The following is a 24,759-nucleotide window of genomic DNA, read 5'->3' as shown; positions in this document are numbered from 1 at the left end:
CCTCCACAGGTATTTGCACTCAAGTGCACATAAGCAAAAATAAAATACACGTAAGTGCATAACACATAAGTGCAAATAAAATATAACTTAGCAAACTGAGATTTAAAAACAGGGTAAAATCAACAGACCACGAAGTCCCAGATGCCAGAGAAGACGGAAGGCAGGCAGAGGGCTCAGCCTCGCAGACCGCAGCATCAGCGCAACAGCAGCATCAGCGCAGCATCCCCGCCGCCGTCAAGGAGAGCATCTAAAAAGAACACACAGACAGGAGATAAACACGCATGCTCTATCTGTGCCCCAGCAAATGATCCCAAGACACAAGATGGCTGAGACAACATCAGCTGTCAGGCAGTGTGAGAAACACAGGGGCTTAGCCGATGCAGACCCTCAAGCGCTGACTTCCCAGGTCTGTATCAGGATGGCTGGCTGTTCTTCCCTGTGAAAAGCTACAAGGGAAGGCAATCATATCCCTCTTGAGTTGGTGTGTGTGATGCACACACACATGTGTACAGCAGTGGTCAAGCTTATGCAAAGACGAGCAAACAAAAGCCAGTAAGCACCACGGGTCACCTGTCCCCAGCCCAGATGGGTACAAAAAGAACCAACCAAAACAACCAAAGACCTGGATAAAACATGAAACCGATAGCCGGGCAGTGGTGGCGCACGCCTTTAATCCCAGCACTTGAGAGAAAGAGGCAGGCGGATTTCTGAGTTTGAGGCCAGCCTGGTCTACAGAGTGAGTTCCAGGACAGCCAGAGATATACAGAGAAACCCTGTCTCAAAAAACAAACAAACAAACAAACAAAACAAAAAACAAACAAACAAAAAACCATGAAACCGTGTGTTGGTTGTGGTGGTGCATGTCTTTAATCCCAGTACTCAGGAGACAGAGGCAGATGGATATCTGTGAGTAAGAGGCCAGCCTGGTCTACAGAGAGAGTTCCAGGACAGCCAGGGCTACACAGTGAAACCATGCCTCCAAAACAAAACAAACAAACAAACAAACAAAAAACCAAATACTGACCCAGAAGTGGTGAGAATTACCTCAACCTGTCAGAAAGCAACGTAGTCCTGTGTCTTTAAACACAGAAAACTTTTCCCAACAGGGTCAGAAAAAAGAGACAGGAAATCTGATCCTTGAGAAAAGCCTAACTCACCACTGCTGGCTTTGGCAACAGAGGAAGGTGGCTCCAAGACAAGAGTGTGACAGCCTCAGGTGGGGCCACCTCTTTATGCGCTGTGTAAAGGTTGTCTCTGTATCGTTCAAATGCTGATTTCTGTACCAGCAGAGAGTTGAGTACTGGCCTATGCTGTGTTATGGACCATCACCAGCCTCAGTATTTTGTAACATTCACCTCCCTCATCTTCTGATTGGTTTAATAAAAGATATGACTGCCAATGGCTGAGGCCGGAGAGGAAAGGCAGGACTTCTGAGCAGAGATAGGCTCTGTGGGAAGAATCAGCCGCTGGAAGATTGGCCATCATGCTAAGGAGGAGGCTGGGAGCAAGACAGAGGTAACAGGCCAGGAGGTAGACATGGACTAGAATAAACGGGCTAATAAGTTAGAGCTATCTGGGAGGTAGCCTTGCTATAGTGCCTAAACTTTCATAAATAATAAGTCTCTGTGTCTTTTGGGAGCTGGCGAGTCTGAGGCAGTCTAGGAACAGCCTCAGTTTAGTCAGAAAAAAAAATGGGTATCTTATTTTGCTTTCCATTGCTATAATGAAACACTGACCACAATCACTTGGCGAGGAAAGGGTTGGTTTGACTTACACATCCTGATCACAGTCAGGACAGAAACACAAGGCAGGAACCCGGGGGCAGGAACTAAAGCAGGAGCCACGGGGAAACACTACTTATCAATTTGCTCGGCTGCTTCCCAGGACTGCTTGCCCAGAAGTTACAGCTCAGAGTGGACTGGGCCCATACTCTTGCCCACAGACCAGTCCGGTGGGGGCATTTTCTCAATTGAGATTCTCTCTTTCCAGATGACTCAAGCTTGTACTAAGCTGACAAAAAAACCTAGCACATGGGAACACTGGTCCTACAGACGCAAAGTGCCCATTCTGCCAACAACTTAAACACAGGACAGGGACCATCTCCACAGCCTTTAGTGGGAGTGTAGGCCCCATTCCTACACTTATCACAACAGCTCTGTGTTACTGCGGCCTGAGGAAACCAGGCAGGAGAGATGCCTCAGCAATTCAGAGTAGGAACTGACCTTGCAAAAGGGCCTGAGTTTGGTTCCCACCGTGGGCAGTTCACAATCGCCTGTAACTCCATCCCAGGGGAATCTGACACCTATGGCCTCCTCAGGCACTTATGTGTACATATCAATGCACAGATACACACACACACACACACACACAATTACACATGTATATATACTACATATATAATTTTAAAAGATATTTTTAGAAAGAAAGAAAGCAAACCTAATCCAAATGCTACATGTATGAGAAACTACCCAAGTCCAGGGAAAAAGCCACCCACCCAAAAGGGCAAAGCAGGGACATCCGAAGCATGCACAGGGCAGGAGCTGTAGGCAGCCGCTCGGATGATACGCATGTGGCGGCAGCGCTAGACGATTCCACTGCGCATGCGCCCTTCCCGAGCGGGCTCATGCAGGTGCCCCTCCCGAGTGGGCTCACAGGGCAGGAGTAGTGTCTGTTCAAGGCTGGAGTGAAGAGTGTCAAAACTCACAGACACAGGGTAGAACTCTCCCAGGGGTTTTGCCCCGGTAATAAGCTAGTTCTTCTAAGATAATTCAAAACATAAAGACACTTGCTATGCAAGCTGACCCAGACCCCATGCTGGAAGAAGAGAATCGACTCCCCAAACTGTCCTCTGACCTCCACAGGCACACGGCAGTCACATGCCTGTTTCACACATGTGCATCCTACACATTCACACCCTGATAATCATAAATAAGCCAGTCCTAGCTGAAGTGCTGCCGGGGTCTCACGTAAGCAGATGAAGAGCTTTCAAACCATGTCCAAGCCACCTCTTACAGGGCTCCAAGGCTGACAGTAGAAATACAAAAGTATCCAGTGCCGACAAGGTGGAACGAGAGCTGGACCTCATTAACCAGCATGCCTGCATCAAGCTGGAGTGGTAGGAGATATGTGGTTACAGATGCTGCTCTAGGGCAAGGATGGGAAGTTTAACACGCATGCGGCAACCTCAGTCCCCTTAACTCAGAACCAATACCCACTCGAGGCCTGGGACCTGGAGCCCAGGATCCTCAGCAGCAAACTGAACACATCGTCAAGAGTTCAGATGTGCTGGGCAGAGGTGGCGCACACCTTTAATCCCAGCACTTGGGAGCCAGAGACAGGAGGATTTCTGAGTTCAAGGCCAGCCTAGTCTACAGAGTGAGTTCCAGGACAGTCAGGGCTACACAGAGAAACCCTGTCTCGGAAAAAAAAAAAAAAAGAGTTCAGATGTTACAGGACACTCAAGAAGCGTGAGAGACACCATTACCTAGAGTCACTGGAAAAGTGAGAGGTTAAAATTTTTAAACTGTACTGTGGGAACTTAGCCATTTGTTGAACTCAGTGGGAGACCGGCTCTCAGAACCTAAAAACAATGGGAGGTCAGTTCCCAAGAACCCAGAAACAAGGGAACCAAGACACTTGGCCGGAGAACTCAGAAACAACCTGGACCAAAACAATTGCCAGGTGGCTAGCCTGGACCCTAGCAGGAGCCAGCACCAATCAGAAACTACCCCGTACCTTCCCCTTACCCCAGTCTTCCCTTTTGCCCCAGCAACTGCACAGAAATAAAAAGCTGCCTAAGACCTTGCTCGGGGTCAGACTCCTCTAACCCTGCGAGGGATATGAGTCTCGCCACAGCTAGCTGGAATAAAAAGCCTCTTGCAGACTGCATCAAGTCCGTGTCTTGGTGGTGTGTGGGGTCGTCGCTCCCGGGATTTGAGTGTGGGGGTCGCGAAGAGAATCTCACAAAAGGGACAGCAAGATGAAGCCAGGAGGAAACCACAGGAGCCAAGCCCATCCCAGCTGGCTCTCTGCTTCTTGCTTGCAGTTTAGGATGTGAACCTCAGCGCTCCGCTCCTGCCACAGCGGCCTCAGCTCCGCCATCTTTAACTCTAACCCTCTGGAACCCCTCCCTTTCTTCCATAGGCTGCTTTAGTCGTGATGTTTTATCACAGCAATGGGAAAGTAACTGATGCAACAGTGAATTCCTAACTAGCCAGGGTGGCTAAAGCCAGGGCTACTGATGAAACCCGTGTCAAAGGAAGAGGAGAAAGAGGAGGAGGGGGAGCAGGGTGGGGTGAGAGAAACCTATTCTCACCACCAGCATCACTGGTGAGGAACCATGTCCACATATTTAAGGTGAGAAAGAAGACTGAGCTCAGACGGCACCACCTCTGCCAGACGGCACCACCTCTGCCCATACAGCACCACCTCGGCCAGACGGCACCACCTCTGCCCAGACGGCACCACCTCGGCCAGACAGCACCACCTCGGCCAGACAGCACCACCTCGGCCAGACGGCACCACCTCTGCCCAGGGACATGCTGTACCACCTCTGCCCAGGGACATGCTGCCTAGGGCATGTTGAAAAGTCAGGGTGTGCCGGGTGGTGGTGGTGCATGCCTTTACTCCCAGCACTTGGGAGGCAGAGGCAGGCGGATTTCTGAGTCCGAGGCCAGCCTGGTCTACAGAGTTGAGTTCCAGGACAGCCAGGGCTACAGAGAAACCCTGTCTCAAAAAAACAAAAACAAACAAACAAACAAACAAAAAACACAAAACCCTTCAGTTGGGAGTAGAATCAGATCCCTCACAGAGGCCATGGAGTATAGAGGCATTACACATTGTCACTCTAGTCTACATACTAACAACAGTTGAAAAGTCAGACCGGTTGCTGGAGAGCCTAACAAAAATATGCAACATCTTTAGAGATAAATGACAAAATATGTGCTTGAGGACACACTAAAACTATTAAGCACTGCTAAGATAATACTGCTCAAAAATACTGATACTTCTCTAACAGATCTATATATGTATTTCTATTATATTAATATCCTAATGTTGGCCCTGAGTCCACCTCATGCCCTAGGCATTGGGCTGGAGGCTTTGGTTCAGAGCTAAGCTCCACTGTGTCCAAGCCAGTATCCTATCTTGACCTTTCCACTCAGGAATCCCTGAGCTATGCTGCTGGATATTCCCACGACCCTTTGCTGACAGAGGACAAATGAACTGGATCAGCACTAGGTATGAATGCTCAGTGTGCCTTCCACAGTGAGCAGGTCAAGGTTTGGATTTGTATCTTAGTGTACACACGTTTAAAAAAAAAACAAACCTGTTTCATGGGGCTCCAGAGATATGGCTCAGCAGTGAAAGGCACTTGTGATCTTTCAGAGGACGGGAGCTTGATTCCCAGCATCCACACGGTGGCTCACAACCATCCATAACTCCAGCTCCTGGGGATCTGATGCCACAGGTACCAGGCACCCACATGGTACACATATAAGCATGTGGACAAAACATAGCATAAAATAAATATAAAAATTTTAACTGTTCCTGAAGGGATAGATCAGAAATCCTCTGGCTTTCCCCTTCAACTTTTCTTAATGTGTAATACACAAATTAGAGTGTACAGGAGGAAATGATCCACAGTTCACAGAAAGATCACCATTCAATAGCTACCAATTACAAGTTGAAAATTGTACAAAAAGGAGGATTTTCTCTGTATTAACTATATAAAAGTCTATTCAGTGTATAGTAGGCCAAGTCTGGTGACACAGAACTGTCATCTCAGCACTTGAGAGGTAGAAGCGGGGTTCAAGAGTTCAAGATCACTTTCAGCTACACAGCAAGCTTGAGAGAAATTTGTACTATGAGATGGTCTCTCTCTGTCTCTCTCTGTCTCTCTCTGTCTCTCTCTGTCTGTCTCTCTGTCTCTCTCTCTCTTTCTGGTTTTTCAAGACAGGATTTCTCTGTATGCCCTGGCAGTCCTGGAACTCACTCTGTAGATCAGACTGGCCCCGAACTCAGAAATCCGCCTGCCTCTGCCTCCTAACATAGGCACAAAGGTCCAGGTCTAAGGAGAGAGCTGTGTGGTAAGGTGAATGGTAAATGATACAGCGGTCTGACTTGATTCTCAGCACCAGATAAAAGAGTCAACAACAATAACAGCAAATAAAGGAAAACAAAAAAAAAACACAGAGTAAAGAACAAACGGTAGGAAGGGAAAGCAGGAAGCGCTCAGCGGTCAAGAGCACTTGCTGCTCTTCCTGAAGGCCGAGTTCAATTCCCAGCACCCCATCCATAGGTAACTCCAGCTCTAGAGGATCCAGAGCCTTGCACAGGGATGTCCGAAATATGTACATACACACAAACAGACACATACAAATATATACATAAATAAGAATAAAATAGATCTTTTTTTAAAAAGGGACAAAATTATTGTTTTTTTTTTTAATTTTTTAAAAGATTTTATTTCTTTATTTTATATAGATGATGAGTACACTATAGCTGTCCTCAGACACACCAGACAGATGGTTGTGGTTTCTGGGATTTGTACTCAGGACCTCTGGAAGAGCAGTCAGTGCTCTTAAATGCTAAGACATCTCTCCAGCCCAAAAGGAAAAAATTATTAAAGACCAAAGTAGGATTTGATTCAAAAAGAACTCATGTTGCCGGGCAGTGGTGGTGCACACCTTTAATCCTAGCACTTGGGAGGCAGAGGCAGGCGGATCTCTTTCAAGGCCACCCTGGTCTATACGATCTCGTTCTAGGACATCCAAAGCCACACAGAGAAACTCTGTCTTGAAGAACCAAAATTAATTAATTAAAGTTCCTCTAATTTGGGGCAGGTGGAAGTACAATAAGCTAGCCCTCCTTCCTTTTAGAACAGCCATAATCTGGGAGAGATGGGAGATCAATGGCAGAATGCTTGCCTCATGTGCACAGGGCCCTGGGTTTAGTCACCAGCACCGAGCAGAAACAAGCAAATCAACAACAACAACAACAAAACTAGAATAGCCATTTTAAAAGACAGTAACTGAGGCTGAAAAGATGGTTCAGCTGTCAAAAGCTCTTACTGATCTTGGAGAAGACCCAAGTTCAGTTCCCAGAGCCCATATGGCGGTTCCTAATCACTTGTAACTCCAATTCTAGGCAATCCCATGCCCTCTTCTTACTTCCTACAGATCCTGCACATATATGGTATACATACATATACTCAGGTACACACACATACGTATTAGTAAATAATAAATAAACATCAATATTTTAAAATAATATAAAGTGGTGATGAACGCCCTTAATCCTATCACTTAGGAGGCAGAGGATCTTGGTGAGTTCAAGGCCAGCCTAGTCTATGTAAAGAGTTTCAGGACAACCAGGGCTACATAATAGAAAGATCCTGTCTCGATAAACAACAAAAATATAAATAAATAATTTGGGTACACATTGAACAAATGTGTACTAGGAGGCTACTCTACTTAAAAATTAGTGTGCAAATACATCTTGTACATTACTAACACAAACAAGCAAAAGGACACCCAGGAATTCTCAGAGTAGCTAACCAACAGACATACAGAGTCTGTGCTGACTATCCCTTAGGACAAAGTGCATGTCCTGCTGTCTTGCCAAAGTTGATAGAGTGTGGCAGAGTGGAGTTCAGGACATGGCTCTAGAGCCAGACAGCCTTAAACATGCTTACTGCATAGCCACCAGCGACTGATATCCAGCACCTGTATTCATATATTCATGGACTCTGACACGGTGGGGGAGAGAAGCCAGACAGCTGCAAGCTCTGTGCACACCTGACAGAAGGACAAGGACCCCCTTTGGTGCTGGATGCTGGCACAAGTGACAGAGCCTCAGGAGTGGCTGCTACTGCTTTACATTGTCAACCCCCTTTCTCATCATTTGCAGATGCTCCCTCCACTCTAGGACTCAGACATTTATGTGTGTGAGTATTAGTCAGGCTGGGACAACTCTGAAAAAGCAAAACAAAGCAAAACAAATGAGAGATGATGACAGACAGGATTGATGGGGCCTTTCCTTTCCGTATGGAGGGGTGTTCTTCTTTTTTTTTTTTACAGGTGTGCACCACCACACCCAGTTCACAGCATCTACATTTATTTGAACAGAGAACCAGTATGCACGTGAACATTTAGCAAATTCCTGCTGGGCTCAGTCTCGGATATAATATAGCCCCAAGGTAATGATAAACAACTGGTGGGGGATGGGTGGTAAGAGGTGGGGCGGGGGGGTTTCCAGGCACATGCAGTCACAGAATGCCTTACCTCGGAGGAATTGGGCCAGAGAGGGGTCAACTTCTAGAGTAACTAGCAAGAACCTGAGATGGTGTCCCAAGGTAACACAGTCAGGAGCTCACTGCCCACCATCCACTAAGAATATGGTTTCTCAAATAAGTCACGTGGAACTGGGCTTACATGCAAACCCCTGAAGCAAGAGCAGCCTGGAGGTCAGGGGAAAAAGCACCATCCATATGATGTTCAGCAATTACAAGAGCCACCAAAACCCTTCCTGTGGTGTTATTTCCCGAAGGGGATCAAGCTGTGTACCCTCACATCAGCAAGGATGTCTTTTGACTCACAACAACTCAGCTCAATAAAAAGCCATCAGGAGGCCTGGAGTTGCTCATCGGACAGCAGTAACTCTGCGTCTCCCCTGGGCCTCTGAGAACCATAGGAAAGAAAACTAAGCACAGACATCTACAACCCCTCCCCCCAAAACACACACACACACACACAGATGACCGTCAACTGAGACAAGCACAGGTCCTACAGGTCCCACCTCTGGCCTCTGGTGTCCCTCAACAGTCACTTCTGAGGAAGGGAGATATGACAAGACGCAGGTTGAGTAAGACAGCTGCCTGGACATCAGTTTCAAGTTAACATAGGCGGCCAGGCCTCAGCCATTTGACTTTGACATTAAGAGACCAGAAAGACATTCCTCATCTGAGCCACACATCTAAAGCCTACTGGGAGAAGCATCTCCTGGCCTGCAGGTGCAGAGCCTGCACAGCCAACCAAGTCATAAACACATGCATGCGCCAAGGAAATATCCCACAACCAGTGATTTGCATAGGATCTCTGCTCTTGTGCTCCATCAACCCTATGTCTGCTGGGGGGTCTTCATCTAGATGATCATAGTCAATCAAGTCCAACAGAGCAGCTAAGACTTAACCCTTCAACCTTCACCCCTGTCCTGCTCCACCTATGTACTTCCTGAATTTTTTACCATTTAATTAACTAGGTCGCAGGCTGTTTCTTCATTTCATCTCCATTTCTACCACCATCCCCTTCCAAAGTGTTTCTTGCCTCCAACCAAGACTAGCCCCTCAAAGTTAGCCTCTGCCTCAACTCCAGCTCACAGCCCCAGGTCTCCAGATGCCATCCTCTATCCCTCTCCCGCGGCTCCTTATGCTTACTCACTGCACTTGAGTTTATGGCTCCATCCATTACCTGAGCTCTGTACAGGGTAGAGCCGAGTCTTGCTGCATAACTAAACTGACTTGCCTGGAAAATCGGAACCCCAAACCTGGAGTGCCAGCCCTGCCTCAACCTCACCTAGCTCTCACCTTTCCTGAATTCTATACTCCGAGTTTCGTGGCATTCTCCCTGGGGCCAGCAATCCTCGTGACTCTGGACAAATCACTTTCCTGCTCTACACCGCCTCCTTTAATCGGCAAAGAGAACACAGAAAAGACTAGTGGCTGCGGTGCGCGCTGGCTTTGCAAGTCTCTGAATTAAGGCTCAGTTTTATGAAAGAGACACAAATGCCAGTGGCCCAGTTGTGGAGCTCAAGGACCTGAACACGAGCCCCTAGCCCGCAGAGGACCAGGGTCTTGAGTCAGTCACCGAGTTCCCGGAAGGGACTAGGACATGGACCACGCGACCCATCAGACAGCAGGGACAGGGTCCGGGGACCACGCGCCGATGTCTGACAAGTCAGAACTGAATCGCAAGCTCCGAGATCCCTTCCAGGTGTGACACGCGAAGCCGGGCCCGCTGGGCACACCTGAGATCTCTCAGCACCTCCTGGCACCGGCCCGCTGACCTTGGGTAGGCGCCCCCCCTTGACTCAGCTTCTCTTGCTGCTGGCAGATGGGACCCCTAGGCTCTCCGGTCCAAGTTCCCCAAAGGGTACCTAGGCCCCGCTACCAAAGATGAGCCTTAACAAGCCGTTTACCTGAGGAGCCGCCGCCGCCGCCACGGCCCGGGCGCCGCCCTCTATGCCCCAAGCGTCCCAGAGTAGGCGGAGCAGCGCTCCGAGCCCATCCCCGTAGCCCTCTGGCCAACTGCGGCCTGGCGCGCGGCGATTTGGGCCCGCCTCCATGCGATCTCCACTCTCATTGGTCAGAGTTCTGTCCCTCACGTTAGCTCCGCCCACGCCCCGCTCCCTGGAGAGCCTAGGTACACCGACTCCTTCCTGTGCTCTGCCGGGTACCCCAGCGGTCTGGTGACTATTTCACAAGACAAGTGTGAGTACTGCTGCTGCGCCAGACGCCGTGTGCGCAAGCGCTGTTCTCGAGAGTATTCGGACTCGGCTTCCAACTGCAGAAAACTCCACCGGGCGGGAGTGGTGGCGCACTCCTTTCATCCCAGCACTGGAGAAGCAGAGGCAGGTAGATTCCTTTGAATTCGAGGCCATCCTGGCCTACATAGTGAATTCTAGGACAGCCTGGGCTACAAAGTGAGACCCTGTGTCGGGAAGAAAAACAAAAACAAAAAACAAAACTAAACAAAGAACAGCCCCAGCACACCTTGTGCAGCAGTCACGGACACACACAAGGTATTGTCTACATTAGTCACACACTAAACGCCTAAAACATACCCAAAGCCCCTAATTCATGGACCCCTAAACGTACACATGGCCATGCCCATCAGAGGTACATGCCCAACCTATCAACAAGACATGATCAGGTCCTAGCAACTTGGGCTGCTCACTACTAGCTGGTGTCCCAGCTCCAGGTGCACCTAAAGCCGCTAAGCCTGGGAAGAGGTGAAGAAACAAGAAAAAGTAAGCCATAATGCCTGTCCTATGGGAATGCTATAAAGGGGGTTGGGTTTGGTGCCAAGAAAGCAAGGTTACGTAAGACCTTGTGCCTGGGACAATTGGGGCAGGATCATGCCAGGAAGACTTGGCTCCTGCAGAGAACCAGAGGTTGAAATCAACCAGATTGTGTGTAAACAAGAGAAAGTTGTAGGCAGAGTTCTGAAAGCAAAAGAACCAAGAGCCAGTTGAGTAAGGGGAAGCAGTTAGCTACCACCACGTTATCTAGGCCGACAGTTAGATGGAGAAATGAAGCTGTGGTTGAACCGGTCCTGGAAGGGCAATAAGCTGAGGGGGTCCGAGGCAAACTGAGAGCCAATGTTCTTTATCCACGGTGAGAAGGACTTGGTTGGATCTATAGCCCGAGAGAGACAGAACATACTGAGTAAGAGAATGGATGGGGTCATGGCCTAGGAAGATGCTAGAAAACAGAGAGAGGGGACTAACTTGGGTAGCTGCCAGGGAAGGAGGTCTTTTCCATACTCACAGCCAGAGCTCTCTGTCTCTGTCTTCCCTGTCTGTCTGTCTCGCTCTCCCTCCTCCCTCTCTCCCTCTCCTCCCTCTCCCTCTCCTGCCTCTCCCCCCCCCCCACTCTCTCTCTCCAGCCTGAAAAGCCTTGCAGTGGACAGTGGCAGTGCTCTGGCCACACATTCCAACATGCCCTGCTGATCCTCAGCACACAGCAGTCAGCTATCCCTGCCACAAACATACAAGCTGTTCAGCTTGTATGACAACTTGATTTTTACTTTTATTGTTCAGCATACAGCCCAGCACACGAGGTACTGGGTAAAACTCAGTGGAGCTGATGGAGTAGTAAGGGTGCCGATAGAAGGAAGGACAAGACAAGGCAAAGGAACTGGAGAGGTGGCTCCATAGTTAGGAACACATTCTGCCATCTCCCATGTTGGGGAGCTCACAGCCAGCTCTCACTTCCAGCTGCAGGTGGAACCAAAGCTTCTAAGTTCCATAGGCATACACACACACACACACACACACACACACAAATAAAATATTTAGTTTTTGTTTCTCTGTGTAGCCCTGGCTATCCTGGAACTTGCTTTGTAGATAAGGCTGACCTCAAACTCAGGAATCCACCTGCCTCTGCCTCCTGAGTGCTGGGATTAAAGATGAGCACCACCATGCCCGGCAAGAATAAAATCTTAAAATAATAATTAAAAATGTGGGTGATAGAGAGATGGCTCAGTGGTTAAGAATACTTTTTTTTTAAAGAGTTATTTATTTTATGCATATGAGTACACACTGTAGCTGTACAGATAGCTGTGAGCTTTCATCTGATTGTTGGGAATTGACTTTTAGGACGTCAGCTTGCTCAGGCCAACCCTGCTCCCTCTGGGTCAGCCCACTCATTCAGTCCTTGCTTGCTCTGGCCCAAAGATTTTTATTTATTATTATAAATAAGTACACTGTAGCTGCCTTCAGACACACCAGAAGAAGGCGTCAGATCTCATGATGGGTGGTTGTGAGCCACCATGTGGTTGCTGGGATTTGAACTCAGGACCTTTGGAAAAGCAGTCGGTGCTCTTATCCGCTGAGCCACCTCACCAGCCCCAAGAATACTTATTTGCTCTTCTTACAGAGGACTCTGGTTCAGTTCCAGTTCCCAGCACCCACATGGTGGCTGACAACCATGCTTAACACCATTTCCAGAGGATCTGGTACCCCTTCTGAACTCCACAGGTACCAGGCCTGCACACAGTGTACATACATACATACAGGCAAAACACTCATATACATAAAACAAAAAATTAAGTTTTTTTTTTTTGTTTTGTTTTTTAAGAACATTGCAAAAGCAATGTGATCTTTCTGGATCCAGACTCTTATCACACAGCTTAATAGTTGCTAGCTTCCATTTGGTTTCTGGCACAGACAGGAGCCAAGAAAGTGAAAGGGACACAGCTGAGAGACTCTGAGTAGACAGCAGTAGCTCAGTGACACCGCTGGGCCAGGGTAGAGTCATGTGACCTTCACCTTGTCACTCATAAACCCATCACAGGCCTCCAACATCTCAGATAGCCAACCCTGTATTCAATCCCCAGGATCAATTTCCTTTTACCTAAGCTCCAGATTACCTCACAGGACAGTTACTGTGTCCACATTTTCAATATTTCTTCTCTTTCTAAGACAAGGGCTATAGCTATGAGCTATTCATTCCAAAAAGTTACCAGATGGTGGATGAGAAAACAAACCTGACATTTCAGGACGGGCTTTTCCAGCACCTTATTGTAAAGCCTTCCACATAGTGCAAGAAGACACAAGTCTCCAAGGCTCATTAGACCTCTAAACACATTTCAGACCTTTATGAGTACTCTGCCACTACTGAACCTCAATTTCATCGTCTGTATAACATGTATTGCTCCGTTGCATTCAGATTTGAAATTCTGAGCATGAGCCACCTTTGGCACTTCTGTGTGCTCAGGGAATGAGTCATGACCACGGGGGTACAGCTAAGATGAGTACTTAGAAAAGCAGCTGGCAACTATCACATGCTAAGGGAATGTCAGCTGTGACTCTGGAGTTGAAAATGAGAAGTGATAGTAGCTCCCATGCCCCGTAGAGTAGTCTGGGGAAGCAGCCTTTGCTTTCCCTGAAGATGAGTTCAAATCTGCAGAAAGCCCCAGGTGGGCTTCCTGCAGCAGGTCTGGCCTGGGTCAAAAATCAAATCCAGGGGCCCAACAGTTAAGAGCACTGGCTGCTCTTCCAGAGGTCCTGAGTTCAATTCCCAGCAACCACATGGTGGCTCACATCTGTAATGAGATCTGACGCCCTCTTCTGGTGTGGCAGCTACAGTGTACTTATACATAATAAATACATCTTTAAAGGAAACATCAAGTTCCAGCAGAGCAGGGATTCTCAACTTTTCTAATGCTGTGACTTCATGGTATGGTAACCCCAAACCATAAAATTATTTTCATTGCTGCAGCTGGCCTTTTACTACTTTGTGGGTTCTTTTTCCCACCCTTTATCCCCCTCTGTTTCACCCCCTAACATTAGGAGAGAAACTAGGATAGAAGGGGAGAGAGAGATACCTGGTTCTAATTTCTTTCCTTTTGTTTCTTCTTTGACCACAGATAGCTACTAACAAACCATAAGCAACATTCCTAAATGACCAACAACTAGCCACCGCCTCTTGGGGGCCTTCACATTTATTTGTTTGGTTTTTTGTTGTTGTTGTTTTGGTTTGGTTTTTTTGTTGTTGTTGTTTTGGTTTTCGAGACAGGATTTCTCTGTGTAGCCCTGGCTGTCCTGGAACTCACTCTGTAGACCAGGCTGGCCTTGAACTCAGAAATCCTCCTGTCTCTGGCTCCCAAGTGCTGGGATTAAAGGTGTGCGCCACCACTGCCTGGTGGGCCTTCACATTTATGTACCCCCTGAAAAGTTCCTGAAATTCTAAATGTTACATCATTAGAGAAACTATCTTCAGCTGACAGAAACATGCTTCTGCTAGAGCATGAGGCAAATCATAGCTGCTGCAGACAGTCGAAGCACCCTGCATCTCTACTCCTGGGATTAAAATGAAAGAGTGGGGCTGGAGTGATGGCTTAGCGGTTAAGAGCACTGGCCACACTTCCAGAGGTCCTGAGTTCAATTCCCAGCAACCACATGGTGGCTCACAACCATCTTTAATGGAATCTGATGCCCTCTTCTGGTGTATCTGAAGACAGCGACAGTATACTCATACATAAATATTTTTTAAGTGTGTTCTTGTAATATTTCTGTGTTTTTTTGAAAGAAACAAAAATTCTAGAATTCTCAAAATGTCATCACACGTTGCTACTTCATAACTGTAATTGTGCTACTGTTATGAATCATAATGTAAATATCTGTGTTTTCTGATGGTCTTTGGTGACCCCTGTGAAAGGGTTGTTTGTCACTCTCAAAGGGGAGACCCACAGGTTGAGAACCACTGCAGTAGAGGAAGACCAGATTAGAGCATCCTGGACTCTTGCCATTCCTGATTCATTTAGCAGTGACCTTGGTTGGCATCTCCTCAAAGAATGAAACAGCAGCTGATCTCTTTTGACTTCTTGAAATCCTTAGAAGACTTAACCATCCTAGCTTCTTTAATGGCCTTGTACAGGGGCTGAAGAAATGGCTCAGCAATTAAGAACACATTTTGTTCTTGCAGGGGACCCAAGTTTAACTTCCAGAATCCAGATCAGGTAGCTCACATCCATCTGTCACCCCAGCTCTAGGCGATTCAAAGCTTCCTCTCCTCTCACCCACCTCCCCCCCCCAAAAATAATGAAAAGGCCTTTCTATTCAATCGCATGCAGAGTGGCCCACAAAAGCCACATCCTGGTGCTAGCCCTTCATATTAATTCTCATCTCACAAAAGGAGAACACAGCATTGGATAGGGCTAATCCAGTACGATAGCTTCAGAGATGACAGGGCTTAAGACGATACCTTTGAGGGCACAATGCAAGTGCATCTCTAGAACCTTCTATTCTAGAACCTACACCCAGTCCTTTGGAGTTTCTCCTCTCCAGTCAGTCTAGAGCTGTGGAAGCCTCCTCCTGAGGCTCTTAACCTACGCTTTTAGCCTAAAACCCACTACGCCTTCAGAAACTCGACTGTTTTCTCCAAGGGACGGCGGGTCCTTCCTGGCCTTCTGCTTCCCTAGTCCCTTGCCCTCTGAAACAAGTTAGACCTCCGCTGTGTCCCTTCCCCTGGCTGACGGGCAGTAAGCTGGCCCACCAAGCCCAATTCTGTGGCACCCTGCCTTCCATGAGGAGCAACAGCCGGCGCAAGTTGGATCAGAGGGTGTTCATAGAACAGGTTCGAGAATGCATGAACAATGGTTACTTGCTCTCCTCCAAGAAGATCGGATCTGGTGCTTTCTCCAAGGTCTACTTGGCCTATGCAACACGTGAGCGCATGAAGCACAACCCTAGGCTATCCTGTGACTTGCGGGGCAAGCACCACACTATGGTGAGGCAGGCCTGCCACCTTCTCTGTGGGTTCCTTGGGGTATCCTAAGCTGGTTCCAGCAGGCCTGTCCTAACCCCTCTCAGGGACCTTCTAGTTCCCCTAGCTTCCTCTATAGGATCTCCATCCTAAGTCCTATTTTTTCTCAGCTTCCTAATGCTGTTCCCCAATCCCTCAAACATATATATGTACCCAGGACAAAAGGTGAGGCAGGCACAATCCTTCCAAGGATATTTCTTGCCCAGCCATGTGGAGGGGTTGAGCAATGTATATAAATAACAGTGGGCCTACCCTGAGGAATCTACACACAGTTGAACACTCTACATCTTCCTCAGGTGGCTATTAAGATTGTGTCCACGGCTGAAGCCCCAGCGGAATATTCCAGAAAGTTCCTGCCCCGGGAGATTTTATCACTCAATGCTACCTACAAGCACGTGAACATAGTAAGTCCTTACCATGCCTGTTGTCTACGCCATGCCCCACTTCTTCGCTTGGAACCTTTTTGATCCTTGCATCAAGTCGTGTCTCACCCTGCAACTGAGAGCTACTGTGCCTGACATTCCCAGAACTCTTGGCCCCCACTTCTTCAGGATAACAGTGTACATAGAGTATTGGGGGTGTTTGCTAGGTTCAGCTGTATGAGACCTACCAGAACAGCCAGCGCTCCTACCTGGTACTGGAGTTGGCAGCGAGAGGTGACCTGTTGGAGCATATCAATGCAGTGTCAGACCTCCGATGTTGCCCAGGGCTGGAGGAAGAAGAGGCCCGAAGGCTGTTCTGGCAACTGGTCAGCGCTGTGGCCCACTGCCACAATGTTGGCATTGTACACAGGTGAGGGTGCTGTCTGGCCTATCTGGATATCTGCTGACCCACTTGAGCCCAGCTCCCACATTCCCTTCTCCCACAGGGACTTGAAATGTGAAAATATCCTGTTGGATGACCAGGGCTTCATAAAGCTGACAGGTGAGCCCATTCAGCTCCATCAGTCCAAGTTTAATTCTGGACTCCTACCTCCCAACTTCTGCCTGTTCCAGACTCCTGTCCCCAATAATGACTAATGACCTAGCCCTGACCTTCAGCTCTCCCACAAAGCCCGAATTCAGCTCTTATCTATAGCCTAAACCCACTGACCTACATCCACAGGAGTCCCTGCCTCGTTTCTCCCTCATTCTTACATGTAATCCAAGTTCCTTCCCTCCCTAAGTCCCACTATTCTAACATGTTCTCTTGAACCCACTCTTCCCAACCTTTCATCACCTGTGTTTCCTTGCCCTGCCCTGCCCTGCGGGCATACTATGTGCAGATTTTGGCTTTGCCAACTGGGTGAGGCTTAAGAATTCTCTGCTGAGCACTTTCTGTGGCTCTGTGGCCTACACGGCCCCAGAGATCCTCATGAGCAAGAAGTACAACGGTGAGCAGGCTGATCTGTGGAGCCTGTGAGTACCTCAGGTCCCCCCCAGCAGAACCCATGGGTGGGCCTGGGAGGGACAACGCCCTGAGGAAGCTGGGTCCCCAGAGGGATCATCCTCCATGCCATGGTGTCTGGGAAGCTGCCCTTCAAGGAACACCAGCCCCATCGCATGCTGCACCTGATTCGTCGAGGTCCCATCTTCAAGCCAGGGCTGTCCCCAGGTGAGCACCACCACACCACGCTCCTCCCAAGGCCCAGCTCGAGCCTGAAGGGCAGCGAGGCCAGGACCATAGCGAAGAGAACGTGGTATCGCCCTCCCCCATATGCTGGGAAAGTCCAGTCCACGAACTGCATGTTGGGGAAGTTGGGCTGAGGGTGGGACTGACTTGGAGGGGTACCAGTCCTACTGAATATCTAACATGGCACTTGCCCAGAATACCTTACCCCTCCTCTGGGCCTCAGTTCCCTTTGGATAATAGCCCCTGAACCCTTGCCAGGACTAGCAGTGATTGCTCTCAAGTTGCCAACATTTCTGACAGTAGTTGAGTATGGGTCAGGATTGTGGCAGGCTCCAGCAGTGAGCCCTCCCCTGTAGAGTGCCGGGACCTGATCCGAGGGCTGCTTCAGCTGCATCCATGTGACCGCCTAGACCTACAGCAGGTGGCTGCTCACTGCTGGATGCTGCCTGCAGAACACATGCTGCCCTCTGGGCTGGGAGCTCCCCGAGGTGGGGAATGGCTCACAGGGGACTGGTTGGGCTGTGGACCATGTCTCTAGCAATCCACATGACCCTCTGCTTTGCTCCATTGCAGAACAGGAGCACTCCTGGTCCACAATAGCCCTAGACAACATAGAGCCTGACAGAGATAGCAGGTATGCCAGAAGCAAAGGCTCCAGCCCCTCCAGTGGCAGGACATCTCCAAGGAGAGCCTCTCTGGCCCAGCTCTGCAGCACCTGGAAGCCTGCACCAGAGCAATAGGTTCTACAACCCTTGGGCTTAGGCGTACCATGGCAGGTGGCTGCTCTCTATGTCCCATGTTCTCCAACCGGAACATGGCTGGGCACTCTCTGGTGAATTGAGGGTGGGTGGGTGTGTGCAGATAAAAAAAAATGTTCATTCTGTTGAATTAAGGATGCAGCTATCGACAAGGGCGGGCTGGTAGGTTAGGGGTATCTCCTTGGGGACATGGGTCAGAGAGAAAACACCAGTCTACATGGTGCATCTGCCAATAGTGTCAAAGCTTTAACAAGAGTACTGGAGAGCATTGGGGGGGGGGGGGCATGGAGGGGAGGGGGATCTTGAAAACACCTAGCCACACATGACAAAACATAGTCTTCCAGCTTCAGAGGTATGAAGTGGAACATTGCAAACTCCCTTGAAGGGACCTGGGAGGACATTTTTGCTGAAGAAAACAGCACACACAGGCGGAGAAAAGTCTGTGGCTCAGAAAGGGGGACACCGTAGGGCAAAACGTGCCATGGCATCTACAGAATTAGGAAGAAAGGATGCATACACAGAGTAGGCTCCAAATGTTGGGGGGAATATCGTACAGGGGTAAATGCTGCAAGAACACACAGAAGAATCTCTGCCAAAGGTAAGCAAGGTATGGTAGGAGAGTCTGGATGTCTTGAAAGGCAACTGAGGCTCAGGAAAGCTAACCAAGGAGCAGGTTCTATCTGAATGGCTAAGTCCCAATTCAACCTGGGAGTAAGAAGCCTGACAGATGAAACAGTGAAATAGAGACAGCAAGTGGGAAACCCAGCAAGTGATGCAAAGACAGGCCCAGAAGGCAGAGCATTCTAGAAAGAATGGGTCCAAGTATAGTCTGTTTTTTTAAAGTCTTGGGCAAGGAAAGCAAAAAGACTCCAAAGGTTGGGGTTCACAGCACTCTTTATATCTCTAAGCCTACCCATGTCCAGACCCCTTCAGTGCCTTCAGGAATGAAAAACTCGTTGGCTTCCCAGGGCTTGCAGTATTTTCAGTCCAGTCCTATCACTGTCTGGGAATAGGCTCCTCATAGCTCCAGTGACGACCAGCATCCCACCTCATCTGTGGCAACTGTGACACAGGACAGGGCCAGCTCTGGCTCAATAGTGCAGCTCTGAACAACGTGCATTACTGCTGGTTGCAACAGGGCACAGGACTGGGTAGTATCCTTGAGCTTCTCAACATTTAATGGGCATTTACCCTAGAGCTCTGTGCGAACACTGGCAAAGGTGGGTTTGAAGCTGGCATTCAGGCCAAAGGGGCTTCAGGTCTGTGGGGCACCCTTGCCTCTTAGCTCTTGAGCAAGCTCCTGCTGCTCTTGCTGGTCTAGCTCCTGTAGCTGTCGTTCCACATCTTCAGGTACCTGCACCTCCAGCAGGTTTTCCATGCCAGCCTCTGGCTCATCACCAATGAGCACCTGCAAGCAGAGAAGGCAGGTGAGCAGCTCCTAAGCGGTTGGCACTTGCCTAGCCTTTCTGAGCCTGCACTCACCTGGATAAGCTTCTCGCAAGCCATTCGCACATCAGGCTCTGGTTCCCAGCTGTGTAGCTCTCGAAGGATCAAGTAAGCACCCTGGTCCCGTACCTGCTTCCGACCAGGCGCAGTGGCTGTCAGCTACAAAGATGGAAAAGGTTATTCAGATGCCAATACGGAATTGTGGAGAGGCATTAACATCCCAGGCCCCTGCTCACCAGCATGATGGCTTCAATGAGCATCTTTCGGATGTCAGCATCCGGCTCCCGTTGCTTGTCTGGTGACAAGTACTGCAGGTCCACAGGCAGCTCTAGGAGTGAGGGTGGGAGCCTATTGGTCCCTGGGCTGAACACCCAAACCCTGCTCTGCCTGGCCGAGCCTCGTGTGTGTCTGTAACGACCCCCCCAACCCCCACCCCAAAGGCTGCTGATGGGACTCTGGACCTGCACACTTTCCCATCTCCCCTAGTAGTCTTCCCTCTAGCCAGACAGCCCTGGGGAGACCACTCAAGTCACTCACGGTCCATTTCTTCCTCCGAAAACTCTTCAGGCCCAGCCAAGGGCAGTAGCAAGAAGGGGAGAATGTCAACTTGGGCACCAAGTAACCACTGATGGTGTCCTGGAGGTGGGGAAAAGGAAGAGGATCAGAAGATTGGTCCGTTGGGTCCCTAGGGTCCAGTCCCCACCTTAGCAATGGTGCAATCCCCTCCTTGTCACTCACGATGTTCGAAACAGCAATTCCGAAGTGTTCCCACTACCCCACCCCTGCGCACGGAAGAGTCTGTGTACTGGGTAAGAGGCAGCAGCCGTTGGACCACGCACCTATTTATTGGAAGAGGATACTCACTGCTGTCCTTGTTCACTTCCACTCCCCTCCACCCGCTTCCCACCCGCGCAGGCGACTGGGTTTCACCTGTCCGGGTCCAGGAGAAAAGCACGCACCTCCGCCTGCTGGCTAAGGTTGGAGAGCAGCGGTCCCAGGTAATGCAGGGGTGCCGCCGCGTTGTAGCTAGGCACGCACAGCGCGTTGACAAGCCGCTCCAGACCCAGCCGCTCCGGCTCAGCGGCCATCAGCTTCTCCATTAAGGCAGCACACGGAGCCGGCTCGCGACTCAGGTTGGCCAACACTGCAGCCGCCTCTTCAGCCCAGGGCCACTGAGGGTCCAACACACAGCGCAGCAGGCGGGCAGGCAGCTCCGGGTCCGCCGCCAGCAGCTGCCAGTGCACACCGGGATCAGCAGCCAAGTTCACAAGTGCGCGGGAGGCATCGCGGGAAGGGGCTGGGGCTGGAGCCACCGCAAGGTCGACCAGAGCCCGCAACAACGCCGGCTGGCCTGCCAACAGCATGCGGCCCGAGCCCGCACCAGTCAGCGCCAGCACGTGCTGCGCCGCGGCCGTCTGCAGGTCTGCTCGTGCTCCGAGCACCAGGAAGGGCAGCAGTTCCGCCACCTCCGAGTCCGCGCCAGCCTCCTGCTCCGGCAACCCCCGCTCACCGGAGAGCCCCGAACCTACTACCGGTCCCCGCATGCCGCCAATAGTTTCAGTCGCTTTTCGTACCAGGAACACGGCCGGAAAAGCGGAAGTCGTTAAAACCCTTCCGAGGCAGAGAACCGGGCTGAAGGGGGCGGGGCCGGCTTTGGCGAGAGGCATTGTGGGCCACAGTATTGGGCTTTCTCCCACGAGCTGAGGCTATCGGTAGCTGGAGCAGATGGACCCCACTTACCACCACCACCACCACCACCAAATCCTTACAGGGCCTTTTCCGGCTGCCTGTTGCGTGTTTGCTTTGCCAGGCATCAGAACCTCGCAGGCCAACACGCAAAATTTGAAGCGTAGTTCGGAAGCCGGTGCTCCTGGTGTCAAGAGTGTTTGCGGCCGTCCTTAAACCCTAGGTTCAGACCTCCAGAACCGGAGGGAGCAGACGCAGCTTTGGACCAGCCTCTGACTTTGCAGAGGGGCTAGCTTTAGTGCATTTGTTAGGACCTCTTCAGTGCCAGAAGTCTGAGTCAAGCAGGCTTGGGCAAAGGGAACTGATAAATAAATCTACAGTTTGCAAGTTTGGGGGAGCCTAGCGACAGACACTGCTGCACGACTCTCTAGACTGCTGTTCGGTTTCTCTCTTCCATACCTCTCTGCGGTTTTTTGTTTTATTTTGTTTTTTGCTTCTCAGTGGTCCCATATTATTACCTTCCACGGGTACGTTTGTTAGCACAGATGGGAGATAGGAGGACACTGGCCTTCTCGGCTACATAATCCTAGCAGAAGATAACTTCAGTACTGGGGTCTGTTCTGGGAAAGTATTCCATTTGGTGCTTCTTGTGCCTCTATTAGCAATTAATATCTCTTTTTTTTTTTTTTTTTTTTTTTTTTTTTTTTTTTTTTTTTTTTGATTCAGGGTTTCTCTGTGTAGCCCTGGCTGTCCTGGAACTCACTCTGTAGACCAGGCTGGCCTCAAACTCAGAAATCCACCTGCCTTTGCCTCCCAAGTGCTGGGATTAAAGGCATGCGCCACCACCGCCTGGCCCTTGCTCTCTTAAAATAGAAATCTTGAGTTAGGAGTTTTTCCAGGGCTGGTCCTTGGCTGGTTTTGTAAACCTCTGCTTCAGACAGCAAAGGAGATAGCCAGGAACTGCAACGATTGCAGATCCTGTGCAGCCTTAGACACTCACTGGGACCCTTCCAGCTACAGTGGCAAGTGGTTAGCTCTTGTGTAGGACTAACTTTCCAGATTTCCCAGCCTTTGCAGTGACTCATGGTAGTTTCTGAAAGGCTACGATTCTTGCCTCTTTTTTTTTGTTTGTTTGTTTTGTTGTTGTGGTTTTTTTTAAAGATTTATTTATTATATATGAGTACAATATAGCTGTCTTCAGACACACCAGAAGACGGTGTCAGATCTCATTACCGATGGTTGTGAGCCACCATGTGGTTGCTGGGATTTGAACTCAGGACCTTTGGAAGATCAGTCAGTGCTCTTAACCATTGAGCCATCTCTCCAGCCCCTGTTGTTGTTTTTTGTTTTGTTTTCGAAACAGGATTTCTCTGTGTAGCCCTGGCTGTCCTGGAACTCAGAAGTCCTCCTGCCTCTGCCTCTTGAGTGCTGGGATTAAAGGACTGGGCCACCACTGCCTCTTAAAGCCACTGTTTCTACTACTGCTGCCCCAGCCCCCATGTCTGCCTCCGTTGCAGCTCCGCGGCTGTGTCTCCTTGTCTCCACTGCTATAATTTCTTTCTCTGCCATACCAGCCCATCCCAATCTAGAAAAGTAGGTGAAAAAGGATGAGCATGGTAGTGGTGCAAACCTTTAATCCCAACACTTGGGAGGTAGAGGTAGGTAGATCTCAGTGAGTCTGTCTCCAGCATTTAGGAAGCTGAGATAGGGATCCAGAATTCCAAGGTCACTCTTGCATGTATGTTTGAGGTCAATCTGTTGTACAAATATACCTCCAAAAGAAGCAGCTATAAAGGTGCTTCCCAGCCTGTTTACAAAGTCTGCCAGACAGTCTAATATAACTAATACAATGTTCCTCTAAGAAGTGGGGTGTTGGGCTGGCGAGATGGCTCTTCTGGTAAGAACACTGACTGCTCTTCCAAAGGTCCTGAGTTCAAATCCCAGCAACCACATGGTGGTTCACAACCACCTGTAATGAGATCTGACGCCCTCTTCTGGTGCGTTAGAAGCCAGCTACAGTGTGCTTATGTATAATAAAAAATAAATCTTTAAAAAACAAACAACAACAACAAAAAAGTGGGGTGTTAGCATCAATCAAGATAGGTCATTATGCAAATGAAGGACTATGGTAACACCAACCAAGGCATTGTTTGTTTTATACCAGTCGGTGACAGTCTCTTTTGCTAGACTCTTTAAGGAAGTGCTCCTCTGACCTGGTACGAGAGGGTACTGGAAAAGACCTACCCAAAACTGTGTAAACAGTCACTGCTGAAGCCACATCTCTTAGAATGAAGTTATCTTTTAGCTCTGCACATCTGTAGAATGTTCAAAACAGCCAGTGTTGGCATAAGGGTAGTACAGCCAGCTGTCTGACATACAGTCCTTTGCTCAAAGATATTAGAGCACCAGAGAGTGGGTCTAATGATGTCAACCAGGGCATCAAATAGCCTTATCCTCTGAAATTAATGTTTTCAATACATTTTCATCAAGTGGGCCCAGTGGCTAGCGTGCTTGCCCTGCAAGCCTGAGGACTAGAGTTTAAACCCTCAGGACCTATGTATAATTATTAGGTACCAATAAAAGCATAGATGGGCCTGGAGAGGACAGCCGGGGCTGTTACACAGAGAAACCCCATCTCAACAAAACAAAACAGAAAAGTAAATGGGCTAGGCATAGTGCTTCCTGTCTGTTAGCATTCTGTCTGAGCTCCACTCCGCAACCTGCAGTTAGGCCTTACCCACTATAAAAGGGGCTGCTTGCCCCCTCCTCCCTCTCTTGCTCTCTTGCTTCTCTCTTGCTCTCCTCTTCTCCATTCCCCCTCTCTCCATGTGCTCATGGCTACGGCAAGCCTCTACTTCTCTTCTCTACTCCCTCTCTCTCCCACTCTCTCCCTCTACTACCCTCTTAAATCCCCTCCCCATGCCCTGAATAAACTCTATACTCTAAGGTCATGTGGTACCTCAGGAGGAAGGGATGCCTTGGCATGGGCCCGCTGAGACAACCCCCATAGAAAATATCCACTTATCTCTCTCTTTTTTAAAGATTTATTTATTGTTATATGTAAGTACACTGTAGCTATCTTCAGACACTCCAGAAGGAGTCAGATCTTGTTATGGATGGTTGTGAGCCAACATGTGGTTGCCGGAATTTGAACTCTGGGAGCAGCCCCACTTATCTCTCTTTATCTTTTTTTTTTTTCCTTTTTTTTTTTAA

General features: G+C 49.3%; 3 protein-coding genes across 16 annotated transcripts in view; 1 reads left to right on the top strand and 2 right to left on the bottom strand.

Moving 5' to 3' along the window:
* The window catches only part of Mroh1 (maestro heat like repeat family member 1), a 75,445-nt gene extending 65,141 nt beyond the window's left edge, over positions 1-10,304 (bottom strand). For 8 of the 9 annotated variants that reach the window (XM_031347387.1, XM_031347399.1, XM_031347400.1 and 5 more), the window contains exons 1-2: positions 10,195-10,304; positions 129-247 (exon numbers count right to left, since the gene is read on the bottom strand). The gene's annotated coding sequence lies outside the window, so the exon portion shown is untranslated. The remainder of the gene's footprint in view (positions 1-128; positions 248-10,194) is intronic. The other variant, XM_031347392.1, reaches the window with a different exon arrangement.
* A 283-nt stretch (positions 10,305-10,587) lies between these two features.
* On the top strand, positions 10,588-18,544 carry LOC116074626 (testis-specific serine/threonine-protein kinase 5). 5 transcript variants are annotated; one of them, XM_031347377.1, is made up of 10 exons: positions 10,588-10,630; positions 10,971-11,025; positions 15,926-16,009; positions 16,342-16,449; positions 16,635-16,837; positions 16,914-16,969; positions 17,310-17,442; positions 17,523-17,638; positions 18,013-18,144; positions 18,230-18,544. In XM_031347377.1, exons 3-10 carry the CDS (start codon positions 15,956-15,958, stop codon positions 18,394-18,396), a joined length of 969 nt encoding a protein of 322 aa, XP_031203237.1. In that variant the 5' UTR covers positions 10,588-10,630; positions 10,971-11,025; positions 15,926-15,955; the 3' UTR covers positions 18,397-18,544. The 5 variants fall into 5 exon arrangements, with proteins under 5 accessions (XP_031203237.1, XP_031203213.1, XP_031203205.1 ...); XM_031347353.1 differs by lacking the exon at positions 10,971-11,025 and having other exon boundaries at positions 10,604-10,630; positions 14,939-16,009; XM_031347345.1 differs by lacking the exons at positions 10,588-10,630; positions 10,971-11,025 and having other exon boundaries at positions 14,920-16,009.
* A 746-nt stretch (positions 18,545-19,290) lies between these two features.
* Positions 19,291-21,475, bottom strand: Hgh1 (HGH1 homolog). Of its 2 annotated transcripts, XM_031347321.1 has the most exons (6): positions 20,791-21,475; positions 20,599-20,699; positions 20,398-20,496; positions 20,097-20,188; positions 19,897-20,019; positions 19,291-19,822 (listed from the first exon to the last, which is right to left on the bottom strand). In XM_031347321.1, exons 1-6 carry the CDS (start codon positions 21,402-21,404, stop codon positions 19,670-19,672), a joined length of 1,182 nt encoding a protein of 393 aa, XP_031203181.1. In that variant the 5' UTR covers positions 21,405-21,475; the 3' UTR covers positions 19,291-19,669. The 2 variants fall into 2 exon arrangements, with proteins under 2 accessions (XP_031203181.1, XP_031203190.1); XM_031347330.1 differs by lacking the exon at positions 19,897-20,019 and having other exon boundaries at positions 19,291-19,821; positions 20,120-20,188.
* Positions 21,476-24,759: the final 3,284 nt, after the last annotated feature.

This window comes from Mastomys coucha, unplaced genomic scaffold (genome assembly GCF_008632895.1).
Source record: "Mastomys coucha isolate ucsf_1 unplaced genomic scaffold, UCSF_Mcou_1 pScaffold11, whole genome shotgun sequence".
Lineage (NCBI taxonomy): Eukaryota > Metazoa > Chordata > Mammalia > Rodentia > Muridae > Mastomys > Mastomys coucha.
The sequence above is the reverse complement of the archived record's forward strand: the minus strand, read 5'-3'. Positions and strand labels throughout refer to the sequence as shown.